General features: G+C 57.0%; 2 protein-coding genes across 2 annotated transcripts; both read left to right on the top strand.

Moving 5' to 3' along the window:
- Positions 1–5,399: 5,399 nt before the first annotated feature.
- LOC309601953 (adenosine 5'-monophosphoramidase HINT1-like) lies at positions 5,400–7,514 on the top strand (the record flags this gene model as incomplete). The annotated part of the gene is made up of 3 exons (XM_082335212.1): positions 5,400–5,639; positions 6,437–6,541; positions 7,350–7,514. Coding segments are annotated over 3 exons (510 nt in total), but the record flags the coding sequence as incomplete, so codon positions are not given.
- An 8,487-nt stretch (positions 7,515–16,001) lies between these two features.
- Positions 16,002–18,124, top strand: LOC309601954 (adenosine 5'-monophosphoramidase HINT1-like; the record flags this gene model as incomplete). The annotated part of the gene is made up of 3 exons (XM_082335213.1): positions 16,002–16,241; positions 17,051–17,155; positions 17,960–18,124. Coding segments are annotated over 3 exons (510 nt in total), but the record flags the coding sequence as incomplete, so codon positions are not given.
- Between the last annotated feature and the right edge of the window lie 3,805 nt (positions 18,125–21,929).

A 21,929-nucleotide genomic window follows, 5' to 3' on the forward strand; every position in this document is an offset into this window, starting at 1 on the left:
CCCCAGGCCGGATCCCTCCGCGCCCCGAGGGCACGCAAACTCCCCGAGCCCCGGTAAGCACCAGGTCGGCGAGGGCGGACCCGCCGAGGGGGCGAGGACAAGCGAAAACGACAGACGAGACAGCCAGTCGAGACGCGGGATCGGCCGGCGGCGATCTGGCGGCCCAATGGGCGCCGCGGAGGGCCTGGCCGAGTGGAGGAAGCGCGGGGGCGACAAGGGGCGTTGTCGTGGCTGACGAGATTCTCGGGGCGCGGGCCGCCCGGCCCGGTGGCGCCGCTTCTGTCTTCGGAAAGGTCATCGGCAAGGCGCTTCCCCGCCAACGTCATCGACGAGGACGAGGAGGTAGCCGCGGCTTTGCTCTGTGCGCGGTTCCCTTTCCCTGCCCTCCCCTCCCGTCCCCTTCCCTTCCCCCCCTCGCCCCTCCCCCCGCGCTCGCAGGCACCCTGAGCCGAGGACCCGTTGCGCGGTGCCCGGGAGCGCGGCAGGGCGGGTGGCGGCGTTGCTGCGGGTGGCTGGAGGGAGGGAGGGAGGGACGGGGGACGGGCGGGGCCTTTCTGGGTTGTGGCGCTCTCTACTGCACCATCCCTAAAACATCGCGCTTCTTCGGTGCCCCCCCCCCCCCCTTCCCCGGCTGCCGCGGCGCGTACTGGGTTGCTGGTGCTGTCCGGCTCGCCTCGGTTCCCAGCCCCACCGTGTCGTGCGTGCGCGCGCGCAGAGGAGGGCCTCTGACGGTAACGCACTTGGCGGCAGCCGCAGACGTTTGCCGCGTGATATCCCTTTGGCACCGCAAGTCGTGCAAAGTTTGCTGCTGCTGCTGCTGCCGAGGGGTGGGAGTGGTCCTGCCTCGTGTAGGAGGATAGTCTTGAAACCTTAGATTAAGCACACGCAGTCAGTCTCCTCGGGGCTTCCCGGTGTGCGTACGCACGCGCGTATGTATGTAAACAGCGAACGTCTGAGCAGTGACCGTAATGAGTTAATAGAAAGTACTAACATCGCGTAAGAGAAATCAGCGTTTCGGCTTGTGTTTGGGGTATCTGGTGATCTGCTTCTGTACGAGTTCAGTGGGGCATACTGATTTGCTGAAGCTATTACCTTTCTCTGAAGCCAATTGCGTTTTAACTGTTTTATACTCTTCCTCCAGCGCCTCGCGTTCCACGATCTTTCACCCCAAGCTCCGACGCTTGTCCTGGTCATGCCGAAGGAGCCAATTATCAGGTTATCTGAAGCAGAAGATTCTGGCGAATCTGTAAGTACCGTGGAAGCGTTCTGTACGCTAAACTGTACCTGTAATTAGTTCCGAATTTACTGGACTCTTTCCCATCCCCCCCTTTCCCCCTTGATAGGGCACAGTAGGCTGTTTGGGGTTTTCTGGCGCTATAATCCTTTGCCTCTAGCTTGCAACGGGATTGAGCTTTTTGACTAAAAGTAGTGATATAAAGCAATGCTCGTCCCTGGGTATGTACTTCTGGTGCAAAATGCGGTGTTGTTTTGGGGCGCAGTCTGATGCCTGTTGTCGTGGTTTGGAGTAAGAGCAGCAGTACTTCTTCTAATGCGGAGAAGAGGGCTTGGGGTTTTTGGCAGGTCAGGGCTGAGGAAGGGCAAAGCTGGTTGAGAGGTGCCGGGTGCTTTGCTCTTAGCTCTGAAAGTCAAGTTCAAAGGCTTTGTCAACCCATGCAAAGACAGCCTAAAGTTTCTTTTCTGCCCGAATGGCTTATGTTGCCCGAAGGTATAATGGGGGCTTGAACCCGGAGACGAGCTTAGCTTCTGTGGCCGTTTTGTAGTCCGTTGCCGTCGAGCCTGAAAAAAATTGCGTGGCTCTTTCCCCCGCCCCCCCCCAGTGTGCCTACTTGGTCTTTGTAGCTTTGCTTGGAAAATGTCAGTTGCAGGCGGACAGACAGTAATTTGAAGCGCAATGGTTGAATTGCTAGGAATTGGCACACTGGTTTCTCTGGGTGGTTCTCTGCTCTCATGCCTTCCCTCCCTGCCCTCTCCCCTCTTTGCGTGTGGCTTTTGATTTTATTTATTTATGGTTTTGTACTTCCTTCTCCAGCTTCTTGGGCATCTAGTGATTGTTGGCAAGAAGCGTGCTGCTCACCTGGGCCTGACCAATGGATTCCGGACGGTTGCGGACGAAGGGCCCGAGGGTGGGCAGCCTGTCTGTCACGTACATCTACGTATTCTGGGTGGCCGTCAGTTGGGCTGGCCGCCTGGCTAAGATTTTTGCACCACAGGAGTTGCTGCACGTGTACAAATCGCCACCGAATGGATTTCGTCTGTTGCCCGTCAGTCTAGCCACTGTTGATGTCTAATTTTTTGTGACGTGTGCCTGTGGAAGGTAATAAAAGCTTTGAGCAGCAGTTGCACAATAAAGACTTAGCATGGGGATATCACCTCTGTCTGGTGCGTCTTACTGAGGGGAATAGTTCTGCAAGTTAAAACGGTGTCTCCCCGGAGTGTAAGTATGTGGAATGTTTCAGTCTGCTAACGGTGTTCTGTAGATAGATAGCGATTTGCCCAGTCACTTGAAGCGTGACGCTGGAACCGCTTGGCAGTCTCCTGCGTCTTGCAGGAAGCAGGCGCTTAGCTTTTTGGAAGTGGTACGCAAATGTACATAAAGCCAGCGTGGGCTGCTGCTAAAACTTTAGAAAATACTGTATGTGACGCTACAGGCGTGCCGTGCGAGGGTGGTTTCGGCACAGCGCAATGTGTTGGGAGCATCCAACTCCTGTTGGAGCGCTTTATCGATGGCCGTGTGATAAGGCCGCGTCGATATCCCTTTTCTGGTGAGGAGGGAGGCGGTAGGAGAAAACAGTCGCTCTGAGTGGCAGCTGTGGTGCTTCCATAGCACAGTGGAATAGCTCTCTCTGTCACTTTGGGTCAGCTGTCCTGGCTCTGTCCCCTCCCAACCTCTTGCCCACCCCCAGCTTACTGGACTTTGGGGGTGGGGTGGTTGGAGAGACAGCCTCCATGCTGTGGGAGCGCTGCTGAAACATGGGTGTGTTATCAACGCCCTTCTAGCTACAGCTCCAAAGCGCAGCACTATGAGGGCCGATATTTCCCTGCTGCCTGTGGATCTGGCAGGTGGATATTTCCAGAAGGAACTTTTTCATCCTCTTTTCTCCCCCTGTCCTGTGGAAGAGGGGCAGCTGGGTGGACCCTTGGCAGCCGGTCAAGAAGCATAGGATCGTTTAGGTTGGAAAAGACCTTTAAGATCATCGAGTCCAACCGTTAACCTAACGCTGCCAGGTCCACCACTCAACCACGTCCCTGAGCACCACGTCTACACGTCTTTTAAATACCTCCAGGGATGGTAACTCAACCACTTGCCTCTGCGGCCTGCCCCAATGCTCGACAACCCTTTCGGTGAAGAAATTTTTCCTAATACGCAATCTAAACCTCCCCTGGCGCAACTTGGGGCCGTTTCCTCTCGTCCTATCGCTTGTTACTTGGGAAAAGAGACCGAGCCCCACCTCGCTACGACCTCCTTTCAGGTAGTTGTAGAGAGCGATGAGGTCTCCCTGTAGTGTTTAATACCGTTTAATATCTTCATCAATGACATAGCTAGTGGGATTGAGCGCGCCCTCTGCAAGGTTGTGGACGACGCCAAGCTGAGTGGTGCAGCTGATACTCTAGAGGGAAGGGATGCCATCCAGAGGGGCCTTGACGGGCTGGAGAAGTGGGCCCGTGCGATCCTCGTGAAGTTCCACAAGGCCAAGGGCAAGGTCCTGCGCCTGGGTCGGGGCAGTCCCCGATATCAGTACAGACTGGGTGATGAATGGGTTGAGAGCAGTCCTGCAGAGAAGGGCTCGGGGGTACCGGTGGACGAAAAATTGGATACGAGCTGGCAGTGTGCGCTTGCAGGCCAGAAAGCCAATCGAATCCTGGGCCGCGTAAACAGGAGCGTGGCCAGCAGGTCGAGGGAGGTGATTCTCCCCCTCTACTCCGCTCTCGTGAGAGCCCACCTGGAGTCCTGCGCCCAGCTCTGGGGTCCCCAGTACAAGACAGACATGGACCTGTTAGAGCGGGTCCAGAGGAGGGCCACGAAAATGGTCAGAGGGCTGGAACACCTCTCCTATGACGAAAGGCTGAGGAGAAGAGAAGGCTCCGGGGAGACCTTATTGCGGCCTTTCAATACTTGAAGGGGGCTTATAAGAAAGATGGAGCAGCGGATAGTGTCTACCTAGCCTTCAGGAAGGCTTTTGACACCGTCTCCCGTAAGATCCTCGTAGAGAAGCTGATGAAGTAGGGGCTGGATGAGCGGACAGTGGGGTGGGTTGAAATCTGGCTGAACAGCTGGGCCCAGCGGGTGGTGATCAGTGGCATGAAGTCTAGTTGGAGGCCAGGAACGAGCGGTGGACCCCGGGGGTCAATGCTGGGCCCGATCCTGTTCAACATCCTAATTAACGATCCGGATGATGGGTAGGCAGGCAGACAGACAGACAGGCCCCTCAGCGAGTTTGCTGATGATACAAAACTGGGAGGAGCGGCTGATACACCAGGGGGTTGCGCTGCCGTCCAGAGGGCCCTCGACAGGCTGGAGAAACGGGCAGGCAGGAGCCTCGTGGGGTTCAACAAGGGGAAGCGCAAGGTCCTGCACCTGGGGAGGAACAACCCCATGCACCAGTATATGCTGGAGGCCGACCGGCTGGAAAGCAGCTTTGCAGAAAAGGACGTGGGGGGCTCCCGGTGGACACCAAGTTGAACGTGAGCCGACAACGTGCCCTTGCCGCAAAGAAGGCTAAGGATATCCTTGGCCCGATATAGAGGCAAGCAGGGTTTATATATGTTACAACACAGTTGTGTAGCCCAATCGAATTGCTCGCTGTCCCCGGGGGTGCAGGGCACCACAGACCACCCTTGGGCGGCTTTGGGGGCACCGCCTGTTTTTCTAAAAGCCTCCTACCCAGCTTAGCGCAAATCCTAGCTTGATCTGCCCTCCAGCCCTCGAGCCACCAGTGCCGAACACACGCTTTGTATTTTATTTTCTCCCAGGAGGCGTGCAGCTTAGAAACGTCTGCAATTGAAGCGGGGCTTTCAGGGAACAATTTCGAGCAGCTTCTGTTGGTTCTGCGAAACGTTCTGAAAAGTTAAGGCCTGGCCTGCCCTGCCCTGCCCTGCCCTGGCAAAAGCAGTCGTTTGACTGGAGGGAGCAGCACCAAAAAGCCACAAGCACGTTTGGGGCGGACTCGATGCGGTAATAAATAACAATAAATAGTCCTTCTAGCTACAACAGCCTCTTCTGAGACCTCGTTGCCCGCCCACGGGGTCGCAGCACTACACGGCACAGATCCCTCCACCCCCAGGCCGGATCCCTCCGCGCCCCGAGGGCACGCAAACTCCCCGAGCCCCGGTAAGCACCAGGTCGGCGAGGGCGGACCCGCCGAGGGGGCGAGGACAAGCGAAAACGACAGACGAGACAGCCAGTCGAGACGCGGGATCGGCCGGCGGCGATCTGGCGGCCCAATGGGCGCCGCGGAGGGCCTGGCCGAGTGGAGGAAGCGCGGGGGCGACAAGGGGCGTTGTCGTGGCTGACGAGATTCTCGGGGCGCGGGCCGCCCGGCCCGGTGGCGCCGCTTCTGTCTTCGGAAAGGTCATCGGCAAGGCGCTTCCCCGCCAACGTCATCGACGAGGACGAGGAGGTAGCCGCGGCTTTGCTCTGTGCGCGGTTCCCTTTCCCTGCCCTCCCCTCCCGTCCCCTTCCCTTCCCCCCCTCGCCCCTCCCCCCGCGCTCGCAGGCACCCTGAGCCGAGGACCCGTTGCGCGGTGCCCGGGAGCGCGGCAGGGCGGGTGGCGGCGTTGCTGCGGGTGGCTGGAGGGTGGGAGGGAGGGACGGGGGACGGGCGGGGCCTTTCTGGGTTGTGGCGCTCTCTACTGCACCATCCCTAAAACATCGCGCTTCTTCGGTGCCCCCCCCCCCCTTCCCCGGCTGCCGCGGCGCGTACTGGGTTGCTGGTGCTGTCCGGCTCGCCTCGGTTCCCAGCCCCACCGTGTCGTGCGTGCGCGCGCGCAGAGGAGGGCCTCTGACGGTAACGCACTTGGCGGCAGCCGCAGACGTTTGCCGCGTGATATCCCTTTGGCACCGCAAGTCGTGCAAAGTTTGCTGCTGCTGCTGCTGCCGAGGGGTGGGAGTGGTCCTGCCTCGTGTAGGAGGATAGTCTTGAAACCTTAGATTAAGCACACGCAGTCAATCTCCTCGGGGCTTCCCGGTGTGCGTACGCACGCGCGTATGTATGTAAACAGCGAACGTCTGAGCAGTGACCGTAATGAGTTAATAGAAAGTACTAACATCGCGTAAGAGAAATCAGCGTTTCGGCTTGTGTTTGGGGTATCTGGTGATCTGCTTCTGTACGAGTTCAGTGGGGCATACTGATTTGCTGAAGCTATTACCTTTCTCTGAAGCCAATTGCGTTTTAACTGTTTTATACTCTTCCTCCAGCGCCTCGCGTTCCACGATCTTTCACCCCAAGCTCCGACGCTTGTCCTGGTCATGCCGAAGGAGCCAATTATCAGGTTATCTGAAGCAGAAGATTCTGGCGAATCTGTAAGTACCGTGGAAGCGTTCTGTACGCTAAACTGTACCTGTAATTAGTTCCGAATTTACTGGACTCTTTCCCATCCCCCCCTTTCCCCCTTGATAGGGCACAGTAGGCTGTTTGGGGTTTTCTGGCGCTATAATCCTTTGCCTCTAGCTTGCAACGGGATTGAGCTTTTTGACTAAAAGTAGTGATATAAAGCAATGCTCGTCCCTGGGTATGTACTTCTGGTGCAAAATGCGGTGTTGTTTTGGGGCGCAGTCTGATGCCTGTTGTCGTGGTTTGGAGTAAGAGCAGCAGTACTTCTTCTAATGCGGAGAAGAGGGCTTGGGGTTTTTGGCAGGTCAGGGCTGAGGAAGGGCAAAGCTGGTTGAGAGGTGCCGGGTGCTTTGCTCTTAGCTCTGAAAGTCAAGTTGAAAGGCTTTGTCAACCCATGCAAAGACAGCCTAAAGTTTCTTTTCCGCCCGAATGGCTTATGTTGCCCGAAGGTATAATGGGGGCTTGAACCCGGAGACGAGCTTAGCTTCTGTGGCCGTTTTGTAGTCCGTTGCCGTCGAGCCTGAAAAAAATTGCGTGGCTCTTTCCCCCGCCCCCCCCCCCCCAGTGTGCCTACTTGGTCTTTGTAGCTTTGCTTGGAAAATGTCAGTTGCAGGCGGACAGACAGTAATTTGAAGCGCAATGGTTGAATTGCTAGGAATTGGCACACTGGTTTCTCTGGGTGGTTCTCTGCTCTCATGCCTTCCCTCCCTGCCCTCTCCCCTCTTTGCGTGTGGCTTTTGATTTTATTTATTTATGGTTTTGTACTTCCTTCTCCAGCTTCTTGGGCATCTAGTGATTGTTGGCAAGAAGCGTGCTGCTCACCTGGGCCTGACCAATGGATTCCGGACGGTTGCGGACGAAGGGCCCGAGGGTGGGCAGCCTGTCTGTCACGTACATCTACGTATTCTGGGTGGCCGTCAGTTGGGCTGGCCGCCTGGCTAAGATTTTTGCACCACAGGAGTTGCTGCACGTGTACAAATCGCCACCGAATGGATTTCGTCTGTTGCCCGTCAGTCTAGCCACTGTTGATGTCTAATTTTTTGTGACGTGTGCCTGTGGAAGGTAATAAAAGCTTTGAGCAGCAGTTGCACAATAAAGACTTAGCATGGGGATATCACCTCTGTCTGGTGCGTCTTACTGAGGGGAATAGTTCTGCAAGTTAAAACGGTGTCTCCCCGGAGTGTAAGTATGTGGAATGTTTCAGTCTGCTAACGGTGTTCTGTAGATAGATAGCGATTTGCCCAGTCACTTGAAGCGTGACGCTGGAACCGCTTGGCAGTCTCCTGCGTCTTGCAGGAAGCAGGCGCTTAGCTTTTTGGAAGTGGTACGCAAATGTACATAAAGCCAGCGTGGGCTGCTGCTAAAACTTTAGAAAATACTGTATGTGACGCTACAGGCGTGCCGTGCGAGGGTGGTTTCGGCACAGCGCAATGTGTTGGGAGCATCCAACTCCTGTTGGAGCGCTTTATCGATGGCCGTGTGATAAGGCCGCGTCGATATCCCTTTTCTGGTGAGGAGGGAGGCGGTAGGAGAAAAGAGTCGCTCTGAGTGGCAGCTGTGGTGCTTCCATAGCACAGTGGAATAGCTCTCTCTGTCACTTTGGGTCAGCTGTCCTGGCTCTGTCCCCTCCCAACCTCTTGCCCACCCCCAGCTTACTGGACTTTGGGGGTGGGGTGGTTGGAGAGACAGCCTCCATGCTGTGGGAGCGCTGCTGAAACATGGGTGTGTTATCAACGCCCTTCTAGCTACAGCTCCAAAGCGCAGCACTATGAGGGCCGATATTTCCCTGCTGCCTGTGGATCTGGCAGGTGGATATTTCCAGAAGGAACTTTTTCATCCTCTTTTCTCCCCCTGTCCTGTGGAAGAGGGGCAGCTGGGTGGACCCTTGGCAGCCGGTCAAGAAGCATAGGATCGTTTAGGTTGGAAAAGACCTTTAAGATCATCGAGTCCAACCGTTAACCTAACGCTGCCAGGTCCACCACTCAACCACGTCCCTGAGCACCACGTCTACACGTCTTTTAAATACCTCCAGGGATGGTAACTCAACCACTTGCCTCTGCGGCCTGCCCCAATGCTCGACAACCCTTTCGGTGAAGAAATTTTTCCTAATACCCAATCTAAACCTCCCCTGGCGCAACTTGGGGCCGTTTCCTCTCGTCCTATCGCTTGTTACTTGGGAAAAGAGACCGAGCCCCACCTCGCTACGACCTCCTTTCAGGTAGTTGTAGAGAGCGATGAGGTCTCCCTGTACCGTTTAATACCGTTTAATATCTTCATCAATGACATAGCTAGTGGGATTGAGCGCGCCCTCTGCGAGGTTGTGGACGACGCCAAGCTGAGTGGTGCAGCTGATACTCTAGAGGGAAGGGATGCCATCCAGAGGGGCCTTGACGGGCTGGAGAAGTGGGCCCGTGCGATCCTCGTGAAGTTCCACAAGGCCAAGGGCAAGGTCCTGCGCCTGGGTCGGGGCAGTCCCCGATATCAGTACAGACTGGGTGATGAATGGGTTGAGAGCAGTCCTGCAGAGAAGGGCTCGGGGGTACCGGTGGACGAAAAATTGGATACGAGCTGGCAGTGTGCGCTTGCAGGCCAGAAAGCCAATCGAATCCTGGGCCGCGTAAACGGGAGCGTGGCCAGCAGGTCGAGGGAGGTGATTCTCCCCCTCTACTCCGCTCTCGTGAGAGCCCACCTGGAGTCCTGCGCCCAGCTCTGGGGTCCCCAGTACAAGACAGACATGGACCTGTTAGAGCGGGTCCAGAGGAGGGCCACGAAAATGGTCAGAGGGCTGGAACACCTCTCCTATGATGAAAGGCTGAGGAGAAGAGAAGGCTCCGGGGAGACCTTATTGCGGCCTTTCAATACTTGAAGGGGGCTTATAAGAAAGATGGAGCAGCGGATAGTGTCTACCTAGCCTTCAGGAAGGCTTTTGACACCGTCTCCCGTAAGATCCTCGTAGAGAAGCTGATGAAGTAGGGGCTGGATGAGCGGACAGTGGGGTGGGTTGAAATCTGGCTGAACAGCTGGGCCCAGCGGGTGGTGATCAGTGGCATGAAGTCTAGTTGGAGGCCAGGAACGAGCGGTGGACCCCGGGGGTCAATGCTGGGCCCGATCCTGTTCAACATCCTAATTAACGATCCGGATGATGGGTAGGCAGGCAGACAGACAGACAGGCCCCTCAGCGAGTTTGCTGATGATACAAAACTGGGAGGAGCGGCTGATACACCAGGGGGTTGCGCTGCCGTCCAGAGGGCCCTCGACAGGCTGGAGAAACGGGCAGGCAGGAGCCTCGTGGGGTTCAACAAGGGGAAGCGCAAGGTCCTGCACCTGGGGAGGAACAACCCCATGCACCAGTATATGCTGGAGGCCGACCGGCTGGAAAGCAGCTTTGCAGAAAAGGACGTGGGGGGCTCCCGGTGGACACCAAGTTGAACGTGAGCCGACAACGTGCCCTTGCCGCAAAGAAGGCTAAGGATATCCTTGGCCCGATATAGAGGCAAGCAGGGTTTATATATGTTACAACACAGTTGTGTAGCCCAATCGAATTGCTCGCTGTCCCCGGGGGTGCAGGGCACCACAGACCACCCTTGGGCGGCTTTGGGGGCACCGCCTGTTTTTCTAAAAGCCTCCTACCCAGCTTAGCGCAAATCCTAGCTTGATCTGCCCTCCAGCCCTCGAGCCACCAGTGCCGAACACACGCTTTGTATTTTATTTTCTCCCAGGAGGCGTGCAGCTTAGAAACGTCTGCAATTGAAGCGGGGCTTTCAGGGAACAATTTCGAGCAGCTTCTGTTGGTTCTGCGAAACGTTCTGAAAAGTTAAGGCCTGGCCTGCCCTGCCCTGCCCTGCCCTGGCAAAAGCAGTCGTTTGACTGGAGGGAGCAGCACCAAAAAGCCACAAGCACGTTTGGGGCGGACTCGATGCGGTAATAAATAACAATAAATAGTCCTTCTAGCTACAACAGCCTCTTCTGAGACCTCGTTGCCCGCCCACGGGGTCGCAGCACTACACGGCACAGATCCCTCCACCCCCAGGCCGGATCCCTCCGCGCCCCGAGGGCACGCAAACTCCCCGAGCCCCGGTAAGCACCAGGTCGGCGAGGGCGGACCCGCCGAGGGGGCGAGGACAAGCGAAAACGACAGACGAGACAGCCAGTCGAGACGCGGGATCGGCCGGCGGCGATCTGGCGGCCCAATGGGCGCCGCGGAGGGCCTGGCCGAGTGGAGGAAGCGCGGGGGCGACAAGGGGCGTTGTCGTGGCTGACGAGATTCTCGGGGCGCGGGCCGCCCGGCCCGGTGGCGCCGCTTCTGTCTTCGGAAAGGTCATCGGCAAGGCGCTTCCCCGCCAACGTCATCGACGAGGACGAGGAGGTAGCCGCGGCTTTGCTCTGTGCGCGGTTCCCTTTCCCTGCCCTCCCCTCCCGTCCCCTTCCCTTCCCCCCCTCGCCCCTCCCCCCGCGCTCGCAGGCACCCTGAGCCGAGGACCCGTTGCGCGGTGCCCGGGAGCGCGGCAGGGCGGGTGGCGGCGTTGCTGCGGGTGGCTGGAGGGAGGGAGGGAAGGAGGGACGGGGGACGGGCGGGGCCTTTCTGGGTTGTGGCGCTCTCTACTGCACCATCCCTAAAACATCGCGCTTCTTCGGTGCCCCCCCCCCCCTTCCCCGGCTGCCGCGGCGCGTACTGGGTTGCTGGTGCTGTCCGGCTCGCCTCGGTTCCCAGCCCCACCGTGTCGTGCGTGCGCGCGCGCAGAGGAGGGCCTCTGACGGTAACGCACTTGGCGGCAGCCGCAGACGTTTGCCGCGTGATATCCCTTTGGCACCGCAAGTCGTGCAAAGTTTGCTGCTGCTGCTGCTGCCGAGGGGTGGGAGTGGTCCTGCCTCGTGTAGGAGGATAGTCTTGAAACCTTAGATTAAGCACACGCAGTCAATCTCCTCGGGGCTTCCCGGTGTGCGTACGCACGCGCGTATGTATGTAAACAGCGAACGTCTGAGCAGTGACCGTAATGAGTTAATAGAAAGTACTAACATCGCGTAAGAGAAATCAGCGTTTCGGCTTGTGTTTGGGGTATCTGGTGATCTGCTTCTGTACGAGTTCAGTGGGGCATACTGATTTGCTGAAGCTATTACCTTTCTCTGAAGCCAATTGCGTTTTAACTGTTTTATACTCTTCCTCCAGCGCCTCGCGTTCCACGATCTTTCACCCCAAGCTCCGACGCTTGTCCTGGTCATGCCGAAGGAGCCAATTATCAGGTTATCTGAAGCAGAAGATTCTGGCGAATCTGTAAGTACCGTGGAAGCGTTCTGTACGCTAAACTGTACCTGTAATTAGTTCCGAATTTACTGGACTCTTTCCCATCCCCCCCTTTCCCCCTTGATAGGGCACAGTAGGCTGTTTGGGGTTTTCTGGCGCTATAATCCTTTGCCTCTAGCTTGCAACGGGATTGAGCTTTTTGACTAAAAGTAGTGATATAAAGCAATGCTCGTCCCTGGGTATGTACTTCTGGTGCAAAATGCGGTGTTGTTTTGGGGCGCAGTCTGATGCCTGTTGTCATGGTTTGGAGTAAGAGCAGCAGTACTTCTTCTAATGCGGAGAAGAGGGCTTGGGGTTTTTGGCAGGTCAGGGCTGAGGAAGGGCAAAGCTGGTTGAGAGGTGCCGGGTGCTTTGCTCTTAGCTCTGAAAGTCAAGTTCAAAGGCTTTGTCAACCCATGCAAAGACAGCCTAAAGTTTCTTTTCCGCCCGAATGGCTTATGTTGCCCGAAGGTATAATGGGGGCTTGAACCCGGAGACGAGCTTAGCTTCTGTGGCCGTTTTGTAGTCCGTTGCCGTCGAGCCTGAAAAAAACTGCGTGGCTCTTTCCCCCGCCCCCCCCCCAGTGTGCCTACTTGGTCTTTGTAGCTTTGCTTGGAAAATGTCAGTTGCAGGCGGACAGACAGTAATTTGAAGCGCAATGGTTGAATTGCTAGGAATTGGCACACTGGTTTCTCTGGGTGGTTCTCTGCTCTCATGCCTTCCCTCCCTGCCCTCTCCCCTCTTTGCGTGTGGCTTTTGATTTTATTTATTTATGGTTTTGTACTTCCTTCTCCAGCTTCTTGGGCATCTAGTGATTGTTGGCAAGAAGCGTGCTGCTCACCTGGGCCTGACCAATGGATTCCGGACGGTTGCGGACGAAGGGCCCGAGGGTGGGCAGCCTGTCTGTCACGTACATCTACGTATTCTGGGTGGCCGTCAGTTGGGCTGGCCGCCTGGCTAAGATTTTTGCACCACAGGAGTTGCTGCACGTGTACAAATCGCCACCGAATGGATTTCGTCTGTTGCCCGTCAGTCTAGCCACTGTTGATGTCTAATTTTTTGTGACGTGTGCCTGTGGAAGGTAATAAAAGCTTTGAGCAGCAGTTGCACAATAAAGACTTAGCATGGGGATATCACCTCTGTCTGGTGCGTCTTACTGAGGGGAATAGTTCTGCAAGTTAAAACGGTGTCTCCCCGGAGTGTAAGTATGTGGAATGTTTCAGTCTGCTAACGGTGTTCTGTAGATAGATAGCGATTTGCCCAGTCACTTGAAGCGTGACGCTGGAACCGCTTGGCAGTCTCCTGCGTCTTGCAGGAAGCAGGCGCTTAGCTTTTTGGAAGTGGTACGCAAATGTACATAAAGCCAGCGTGGGCTGCTGCTAAAACTTTAGAAAATACTGTATGTGACGCTACAGGCGTGCCGTGCGAGGGTGGTTTCGGCACAGCGCAATGTGTTGGGAGCATCCAACTCCTGTTGGAGCGCTTTATCGATGGCCGTGTGATAAGGCCGCGTCGATATCCCTTTTCTGGTGAGGAGGGAGGCGGTAGGAGAAAACAGTCGCTCTGAGTGGCAGCTGTGGTGCTTCCATAGCACAGTGGAATAGCTCTCTCTGTCACTTTGGGTCAGCTGTCCTGGCCCTGTCCCCTCCCAACCTCTTGCCCACCCCCAGCTTACTGGACTTTGGGGGTGGGGTGGTTGGAGAGACAGCCTCCATGCTGTGGGAGCGCTGCTGAAACATGGGTGTGTTATCAACGCCCTTCTAGCTACAGCTCCAAAGCGCAGCACTATGAGGGCCGATATTTCCCTGCTGCCTGTGGATCTGGCAGGTGGATATTTCCAGAAGGAACTTTTTCATCCTCTTTTCTCCCCCTGTCCTGTGGAAGAGGGGCAGCTGGGTGGACCCTTGGCAGCCGGTCAAGAAGCATAGGATCGTTTAGGTTGGAAAAGACCTTTAAGATCATCGAGTCCAACCGTTAACCTAACGCTGCCAGGTCCACCACTCAACCACGTCCCTGAGCACCACGTCTACACGTCTTTTAAATACCTCCAGGGATGGTAACTCAACCACTTGCCTCTGCGGCCTGCCCCAATGCTCGACAACCCTTTCGGTGAAGAAATTTTTCCTAATACGCAATCTAAACCTCCCCTGGCGCAACTTGGGGCCGTTTCCTCTCGTCCTATCGCTTGTTACTTGGGAAAAGAGACCGAGCCCCACCTCGCTACGACCTCCTTTCAGGTAGTTGTAGAGAGCGATGAGGTCTCCCTGTACCGTTTAATACCGTTTAATATCTTCATCAATGACATAGCTAGTGGGATTGAGCGCGCCCTCTGCGAGGTTGCGGACGACGCCAAGCTGAGTGGTGCAGCTGATACTCTAGAGGGAAGGGATGCCATCCAGAGGGGCCTTGACGGGCTGGAGAAGTGGGCCCGTGCGATCCTCGTGAAGTTCCACAAGGCCAAGGGCAAGGTCCTGCGCCTGGGTCGGGGCAGTCCCCGATATCAGTACAGACTGGGTGATGAATGGGTTGAGAGCAGTCCTGCAGAGAAGGGCTCGGGGGTACCGGTGGACGAAAAATTGGATACGAGCTGGCAGTGTGCGCTTGCAGGCCAGAAAGCCAATCGAATCCTGGGCCGCGTAAACAGGAGCGTGGCCAGCAGGTCGAGGGAGGTGATTCTCCCCCTCTACTCCGCTCTCGTGAGAGCCCACCTGGAGTCCTGCGCCCAGCTCTGGGGTCCCCAGTACAAGACAGACGTGGACCTGTTAGAGCGGGTCCAGAGGAGGGCCACGAAAATGGTCAGAGGGCTGGAACACCTCTCCTCCTATGACGAAAGGCTGAGGAGAAGAGAAGGCTCCGGGGAGACCTTATTGCGGCCTTTCAATACTTGAAGGGGGCTTATAAGAAAGATGGAGCAGCGGATAGTGTCTACCTAGCCTTCAGGAAGGCTTTTGACACCGTCTCCCGTAAGATCCTCGTAGAGAAGCTGATGAAGTAGGGGCTGGATGAGCGGACAGTGGGGTGGGTTGAAATCTGGCTGAACAGCTGGGCCCAGCGGGTGGTGATCAGTGGCATGAAGTCTAGTTGGAGGCCAGGAACGAGCGGTGGACCCCGGGGGTCAATGCTGGGCCCGATCCTGTTCAACATCCTAATTAACGATCCGGATGATGGGTAGGCAGGCAGACAGACAGACAGGCCCCTCAGCGAGTTTGCTGATGATACAAAACTGGGAGGAGCGGCTGATACACCAGGGGGTTGCGCTGCCGTCCAGAGGGCCCTCGACAGGCTGGAGAAACGGGCAGGCAGGAGCCTCGTGGGGTTCAACAAGGGGAAGCGCAAGGTCCTGCACCTGGGGAGGAACAACCCCATGCACCAGTATATGCTGGAGGCCGACCGGCTGGAAAGCAGCTTTGCAGAAAAGGACGTGGGGGGCTCCCGGTGGACACCAAGTTGAACGTGAGCCGACAACGTGCCCTTGCCGCAAAGAAGGCTAAGGATATCCTTGGCCCGATATAGAGGCAAGCAGGGTTTATATATGTTACAACACAGTTGTGTAGCCCAATCGAATTGCTCGCTGTCCCCGGGGGTGCAGGGCACCACAGACCACCCTTGGGCGGCTTTGGGGGCACCGCCTGTTTTTCTAAAAGCCTCCTACCCAGCTTAGCGCAAATCCTAGCTTGATCTGCCCTCCAGCCCTCGAGCCACCAGTGCCGAACACACGCTTTGTATTTTATTTTCTCCCAGGAGGCGTGCAGCTTAGAAACGTCTGCAATTGAAGCGGGGCTTTCAGGGAACAATTTCGAGCAGCTTCTGTTGGTTCTGCGAAACGTTCTGAAAAGTTAAGGCCTGGCCTGCCCTGCCCTGCCCTGCCCTGGCAAAAGCAGTCGTTTGACTGGAGGGAGCAGCACCAAAAAGCCACAAGCACGTTTGGGGCGGACTCGATGCGGTAATAAATAACAATAAATAGTCCTTCTAGCTACAACAGCCTCTTCTGAGACCTCGTTGCCCGCCCACGGGGTCGCAGCACTACACGGCACAGATCCCTCCACCCCCAGGCCGGATCCCTCCGCGCCCCGAGGGCACGCAAACTCCCCGAGCCCCGGTAAGCACCAGGTCGGCGAGGGCGGACCCGCCGAGGGGGCGAGGACAAGCGAAAACGACAGACGAGACAGCCAGTCGAGACGCGGGATCGGCCGGCGGCGATCTGGCGGCCCAATGGGCGCCGCGGAGGGCCTGGCCGAGTGGAGGAAGCGCGGGGGCGACAAGGGGCGTTGTCGTGGCTGACGAGATTCTCGGGGCGCGGGCCGCCCGGCCCGGTGGCGCCGCTTCTGTCTTCGGAAAGGTCATCGGCAAGGCGCTTCCCCGCCAACGTCATCGACGAGGACGAGGAGGTAGCCGCGGCTTTGCTCTGTGCGCGGTTCCCTTTCCCTGCCCTCCCCTCCCGTCCCCTTCCCTTCCCCCCCTCGCCCCTCCCCCCGCGCTCGCAGGCACCCTGAGCCGAGGACCCGTTGCGCGGTGCCCGGGAGCGCGGCAGGGCGGGTGGCGGCGTTGCTGCGGGTGGCTGGAGGGAGGGAGGGAGGGAGGGAAGGAGGGACGGGGGACGGGCGGGGCCTTTCTGGGTTGTGGCGCTCTCTACTGCACCATCCCTAAAACATCGCGCTTCTTCGGTGCCCCCCCCCCCCTTCCCCGGCTGCCGCGGCGCGTACTGGGTTGCTGGTGCTGTCCGGCTCGCCTCGGTTCCCAGCCCCACCGTGTCGTGCGTGCGCGCGCGCAGAGGAGGGCCTCTGACGGTAACGCACTTGGCGGCAGCCGCAGACGTTTGCCGCGTGATATCCCTTTGGCACCGCAAGTCGTGCAAAGTTTGCTGCTGCTGCTGCTGCCGAGGGGTGGGAGTGGTCCTGCCTCGTGTAGGAGGATAGTCTTGAAACCTTAGATTAAGCACACGCAGTCAGTCTCCTCGGGGCTTCCCGGTGTGCGTACGCACGCGCGTATGTATGTAAACAGCGAACGTCTGAGCAGTGACCGTAATGAGTTAATAGAAAGTACTAACATCGCGTAAGAGAAATCAGCGTTTCGGCTTGTGTTTGGGGTATCTGGTGATCTGCTTCTGTACGAGTTCAGTGGGGCATACTGATTTGCTGAAGCTATTGCCTTTCTCTGAAGCCAATTGCGTTTTAACTGTTTTATACTCTTCCTCCAGCGCCTCGCGTTCCACGATCTTTCACCCCAAGCTCCGACGCTTGTCCTGGTCATGCCGAAGGAGCCAATTATCAGGTTATCTGAAGCAGAAGATTCTGGCGAATCTGTAAGTACCGTGGAAGCGTTCTGTACGCTAAACTGTACCTGTAATTAGTTCCGAATTTACTGGACTCTTTCCCATCCCCCCCTTTCCCCCTTGATAGGGCACAGTAGGCTGTTTGGGGTTTTCTGGCGCTATAATCCTTTGCCTCTAGCTTGCAACGGGATTGAGCTTTTTGACTAAAAGTAGTGATATAAAGCAATGCTCGTCCCTGGGTATGTACTTCTGGTGCAAAATGCGGTGTTGTTTTGGGGCGCAGTCTGATGCCTGTTGTCGTGGTTTGGAGTAAGAGCAGCAGTACTTCTTCTAATGCGGAGAAGAGGGCTTGGGGTTTTTGGCAGGTCAGGGCTGAGGAAGGGCAAAGCTGGTTGAGAGGTGCCGGGTGCTTTGCTCTTAGCTCTGAAAGTCAAGTTCAAAGGCTTTGTCAACCCATGCAAAGACAGCCTAAAGTTTCTTTTCCGCCCGAATGGCTTATGTTGCCCGAAGGTATAATGGGGGCTTGAACCCGGAGACGAGCTTAGCTTCTGTGGCCGTTTTGTAGTCCGTTGCCGTCGAGCCTGAAAAAAATTGCGTGGCTCTTTCCCCCGCCCCCCCCCAGTGTGCCTACTTGGTCTTTGTAGCTTTGCTTGGAAAATGTCAGTTGCAGGCGGACAGACAGTAATTTGAAGCGCAATGGTTGAATTGCTAGGAATTGGCGAACTGGTTTCTCTGGGTGGTTCTCTGCTCTCATGCCTTCCCTCCCTGCCCTCTCCCCTCTTTGCGTGTGGCTTTTGATTTTATTTATTTATGGTTTTGTACTTCCTTCTCCAGCTTCTTGGGCATCTAGTGATTGTTGGCAAGAAGCGTGCTGCTCACCTGGGCCTGACCAATGGATTCCGGACGGTTGCGGACGAAGGGCCCGAGGGTGGGCAGCCTGTCTGTCACGTACATCTACGTATTCTGGGTGGCCGTCAGTTGGGCTGGCCGCCTGGCTAAGATTTTTGCACCACAGGAGTTGCTGCACGTGTACAAATCGCCACCGAATGGATTTCGTCTGTTGCCCGTCAGTCTAGCCACTGTTGATGTCTAATTTTTTGTGACGTGTGCCTGTGGAAGGTAATAAAAGCTTTGAGCAGCAGTTGCACAATAAAGACTTAGCATGGGGATATCACCTCTGTCTGGTGCGTCTTACTGAGGGGAATAGTTCTGCAAGTTAAAACGGTGTCTCCCCGGAGTGTAAGTATGTGGAATGTTTCAGTCTGCTAACGGTGTTCTGTAGATAGATAGCGATTTGCCCAGTCACTTGAAGCGTGACGCTGGAACCGCTTGGCAGTCTCCTGCGTCTTGCAGGAAGCAGGCGCTTAGCTTTTTGGAAGTGGTACGCAAATGTACATAAAGCCAGCGTGGGCTGCTGCTAAAACTTTAGAAAATACTGTATGTGACGCTACAGGCGTGCCGTGCGAGGGTGGTTTCGGCACAGCGCAATGTGTTGGGAGCATCCAACTCCTGTTGGAGCGCTTTATCGATGGCCGTGTGATAAGGCCGCGTCGATATCCCTTTTCTGGTGAGGAGGGAGGCGGTAGGAGAAAACAGTCGCTCTGAGTGGCAGCTGTGGTGCTTCCATAGCACAGTGGAATAGCTCTCTCTGTCACTTTGGGTCAGCTGTCCTGGCCCTGTCCCCTCCCAACCTCTTGCCCACCCCCAGCTTACTGGACTTTGGGGGTGGGGTGGTTGGAGAGACAGCCTCCATGCTGTGGGAGCGCTGCTGAAACATGGGTGTGTTATCAACGCCCTTCTAGCTACAGCTCCAAAGCGCAGCACTATGAGGGCCGATATTTCCCTGCTGCCTGTGGATCTGGCAGGTGGATATTTCCAGAAGGAACTTTTTCATCCTCTTTTCTCCCCCTGTCCTGTGGAAGAGGGGCAGCTGGGTGGACCCTTGGCAGCCGGTCAAGAAGCATAGGATCGTTTAGGTTGGAAAAGACCTTTAAGATCATCGAGTCCAACCGTTAACCTAACGCTGCCAGGTCCACCACTCAACCACGTCCCTGAGCACCACGTCTACACGTCTTTTAAATACCTCCAGGGATGGTAACTCAACCACTTGCCTCTGCGGCCTGCCCCAATGCTCGACAACCCTTTCGGTGAAGAAATTTTTCCTAATACGCAATCTAAACCTCCCCTGGCGCAACTTGGGGCCGTTTCCTCTCGTCCTATCGCTTGTTACTTGGGAAAAGAGACCGAGCCCCACCTCGCTACGACCTCCTTTCAGGTAGTTGTAGAGAGCGATGAGGTCTCCCTGTACCGTTTAATACCGTTTAATATCTTCATCAATGACATAGCTAGTGGGATTGAGCGCGCCCTCTGCAAGGTTGCGGACGACGCTAAGCTGAGTGGTGCAGCTGATACTCTAGAGGGAAGGGATGCCATCCAGAGGGGCCTTGACGGGCTGGAGAAGTGGGCCCGTGCGATCCTCGTGAAGTTCCACAAGGCCAAGGGCAAGGTCCTGCGCCTGGGTCGGGGCAGTCCCCGATATCAGTACAGACTGGGTGATGAATGGGTTGAGAGCAGTCCTGCAGAGAAGGGCTCGGGGGTACCGGTGGACGAAAAATTGGATACGAGCTGGCAGTGTGCGCTTGCAGGCCAGAAAGCCAATCGAATCCTGGGCCGCGTAAACAGGAGCGTGGCCAGCAGGTCGAGGGAGGTGATTCTCCCCCTCTACTCCGCTCTCGTGAGAGCCCACCTGGAGTCCTGCGCCCAGCTCTGGGGTCCCCAGTACAAGACAGACGTGGACCTGTTAGAGCGGGTCCAGAGGAGGGCCACGAAAATGGTCAGAGGGCTGGAACACCTCTCCTATGACGAAAGGCTGAGGAGAAGAGAAGGCTCCGGGGAGACCTTATTGCGGCCTTTCAATACTTGAAGGGGGCTTATAAGAAAGATGGAGCAGCGGATAGTGTCTACCTAGCCTTCAGGAAGGCTTTTGACACCGTCTCCCGTAAGATCCTCGTAGAGAAGCTGATGAAGTAGGGGCTGGATGAGCGGACAGTGGGGTGGGTTGAAATCTGGCTGAACAGCTGGGCCCAGCGGGTGGTGATCAGTGGCATGAAGTCTAGTTGGAGGCCAGGAACGAGCGGTGGACCCCGGGGGTCAATGCTGGGCCCGATCCTGTTCAACATCCTAATTAACGATCCGGATGATGGGTAGGCAGGCAGACAGACAGACAGGCCCCTCAGCGAGTTTGCTGATGATACAAAACTGGGAGGAGCGGCTGATACACCAGGGGGTTGCGCTGCCGTCCAGAGGGCCCTCGACAGGCTGGAGAAACGGGCAGGCAGGAGCCTCGTGGGGTTCAACAAGGGGAAGCGCAAGGTCCTGCACCTGGGGAGGAACAACCCCATGCACCAGTATATGCTGGAGGCCGACCGGCTGGAAAGCAGCTTTGCAGAAAAGGACGTGGGGGGCTCCCGGTGGACACCAAGTTGAACGTGAGCCGACAACGTGCCCTTGCCGCAAAGAAGGCTAAGGATATCCTTGGCCCGATATAGAGGCAAGCAGGGTTTATATATGTTACAACACAGTTGTGTAGCCCAATCGAATTGCTCGCTGTCCCCGGGGGTGCAGGGCACCACAGACCACCCTTGGGCGGCTTTGGGGGCACCGCCTGTTTTTCTAAAAGCCTCCTACCCAGCTTAGCGCAAATCCTAGCTTGATCTGCCCTCCAGCCCTCGAGCCACCAGTGCCGAACACACGCTTTGTATTTTATTTTCTCCCAGGAGGCGTGCAGCTTAGAAACGTCTGCAATTGAAGCGGGGCTTTCAGGGAACAATTTCGAGCAGCTTCTGTTGGTTCTGCGAAACGTTCTGAAAAGTTAAGGCCTGCCCTGCCCTGCCCTGCCCTGGCAAAAGCAGTCGTTTGACTGGAGGGAGCAGCACCAAAAAGCCACAAGCACGTTTGGGGCGGACTCGATGCGGTAATAAATAACAATAAATAGTCCTTCTAGCTACAACAGCCTCTTCTGAGACCTCGTTGCCCGCCCACGGGGTCGCAGCACTACACGGCACAGATCCCTCCACCCCCAGGCCGGATCCCTCCGCGCCCCGAGGGCACGCAAACTCCCCGAGCCCCGGTAAGCACCAGGTCGGCGAGGGCGGACCCGCCGAGGGGGCGAGGACAAGCGAAAACGACAGACGAGACAGCCAGTCGAGACGCGGGATCGGCCGGCGGCGATCTGGCGGCCCAATGGGCGCCGCGGAGGGCCTGGCCGAGTGGAGGAAGCGCGGGGGCGACAAGGGGCGTTGTCGTGGCTGACGAGATTCTCGGGGCGCGGGCCGCCCGGCCCGGTGGCGCCGCTTCTGTCTTCGGAAAGGTCATCGGCAAGGCGCTTCCCCGCCAACGTCATCGACGAGGACGAGGAGGTAGCCGCGGCTTTGCTCTGTGCGCGGTTCCCTTTCCCTGCCCTCCCCTCCCGTCCCCTTCCCTTCCCCCCCTCGCCCCTCCCCCCGCGCTCGCAGGCACCCTGAGCCGAGGACCCGTTGCGCGGTGCCCGGGAGCGCGGCAGGGCGGGTGGCGGCGTTGCTGCGGGTGGCTGGAGGGAGGGAGGGAGGGAAGGAGGGACGGGGGACGGGCGGGGCCTTTCTGGGTTGTGGCGCTCTCTACTGCACCATCCCTAAAACATCGCGCTTCTTCGGTGCCCCCCCCCCCCCTTCCCCGGCTGCCGCGGCGCGTACTGGGTTGCTGGTGCTGTCCGGCTCGCCTCGGTTCCCAGCCCCACCGTGTCGTGCGTGCGCGCGCGCAGAGGAGG

The sequence above is a fragment of the Platalea leucorodia genome (genome assembly GCF_965183815.1).
Source record: "Platalea leucorodia genome assembly, chromosome: W".
In the NCBI taxonomy this organism is placed as follows: domain Eukaryota; kingdom Metazoa; phylum Chordata; class Aves; order Pelecaniformes; family Threskiornithidae; genus Platalea; species Platalea leucorodia.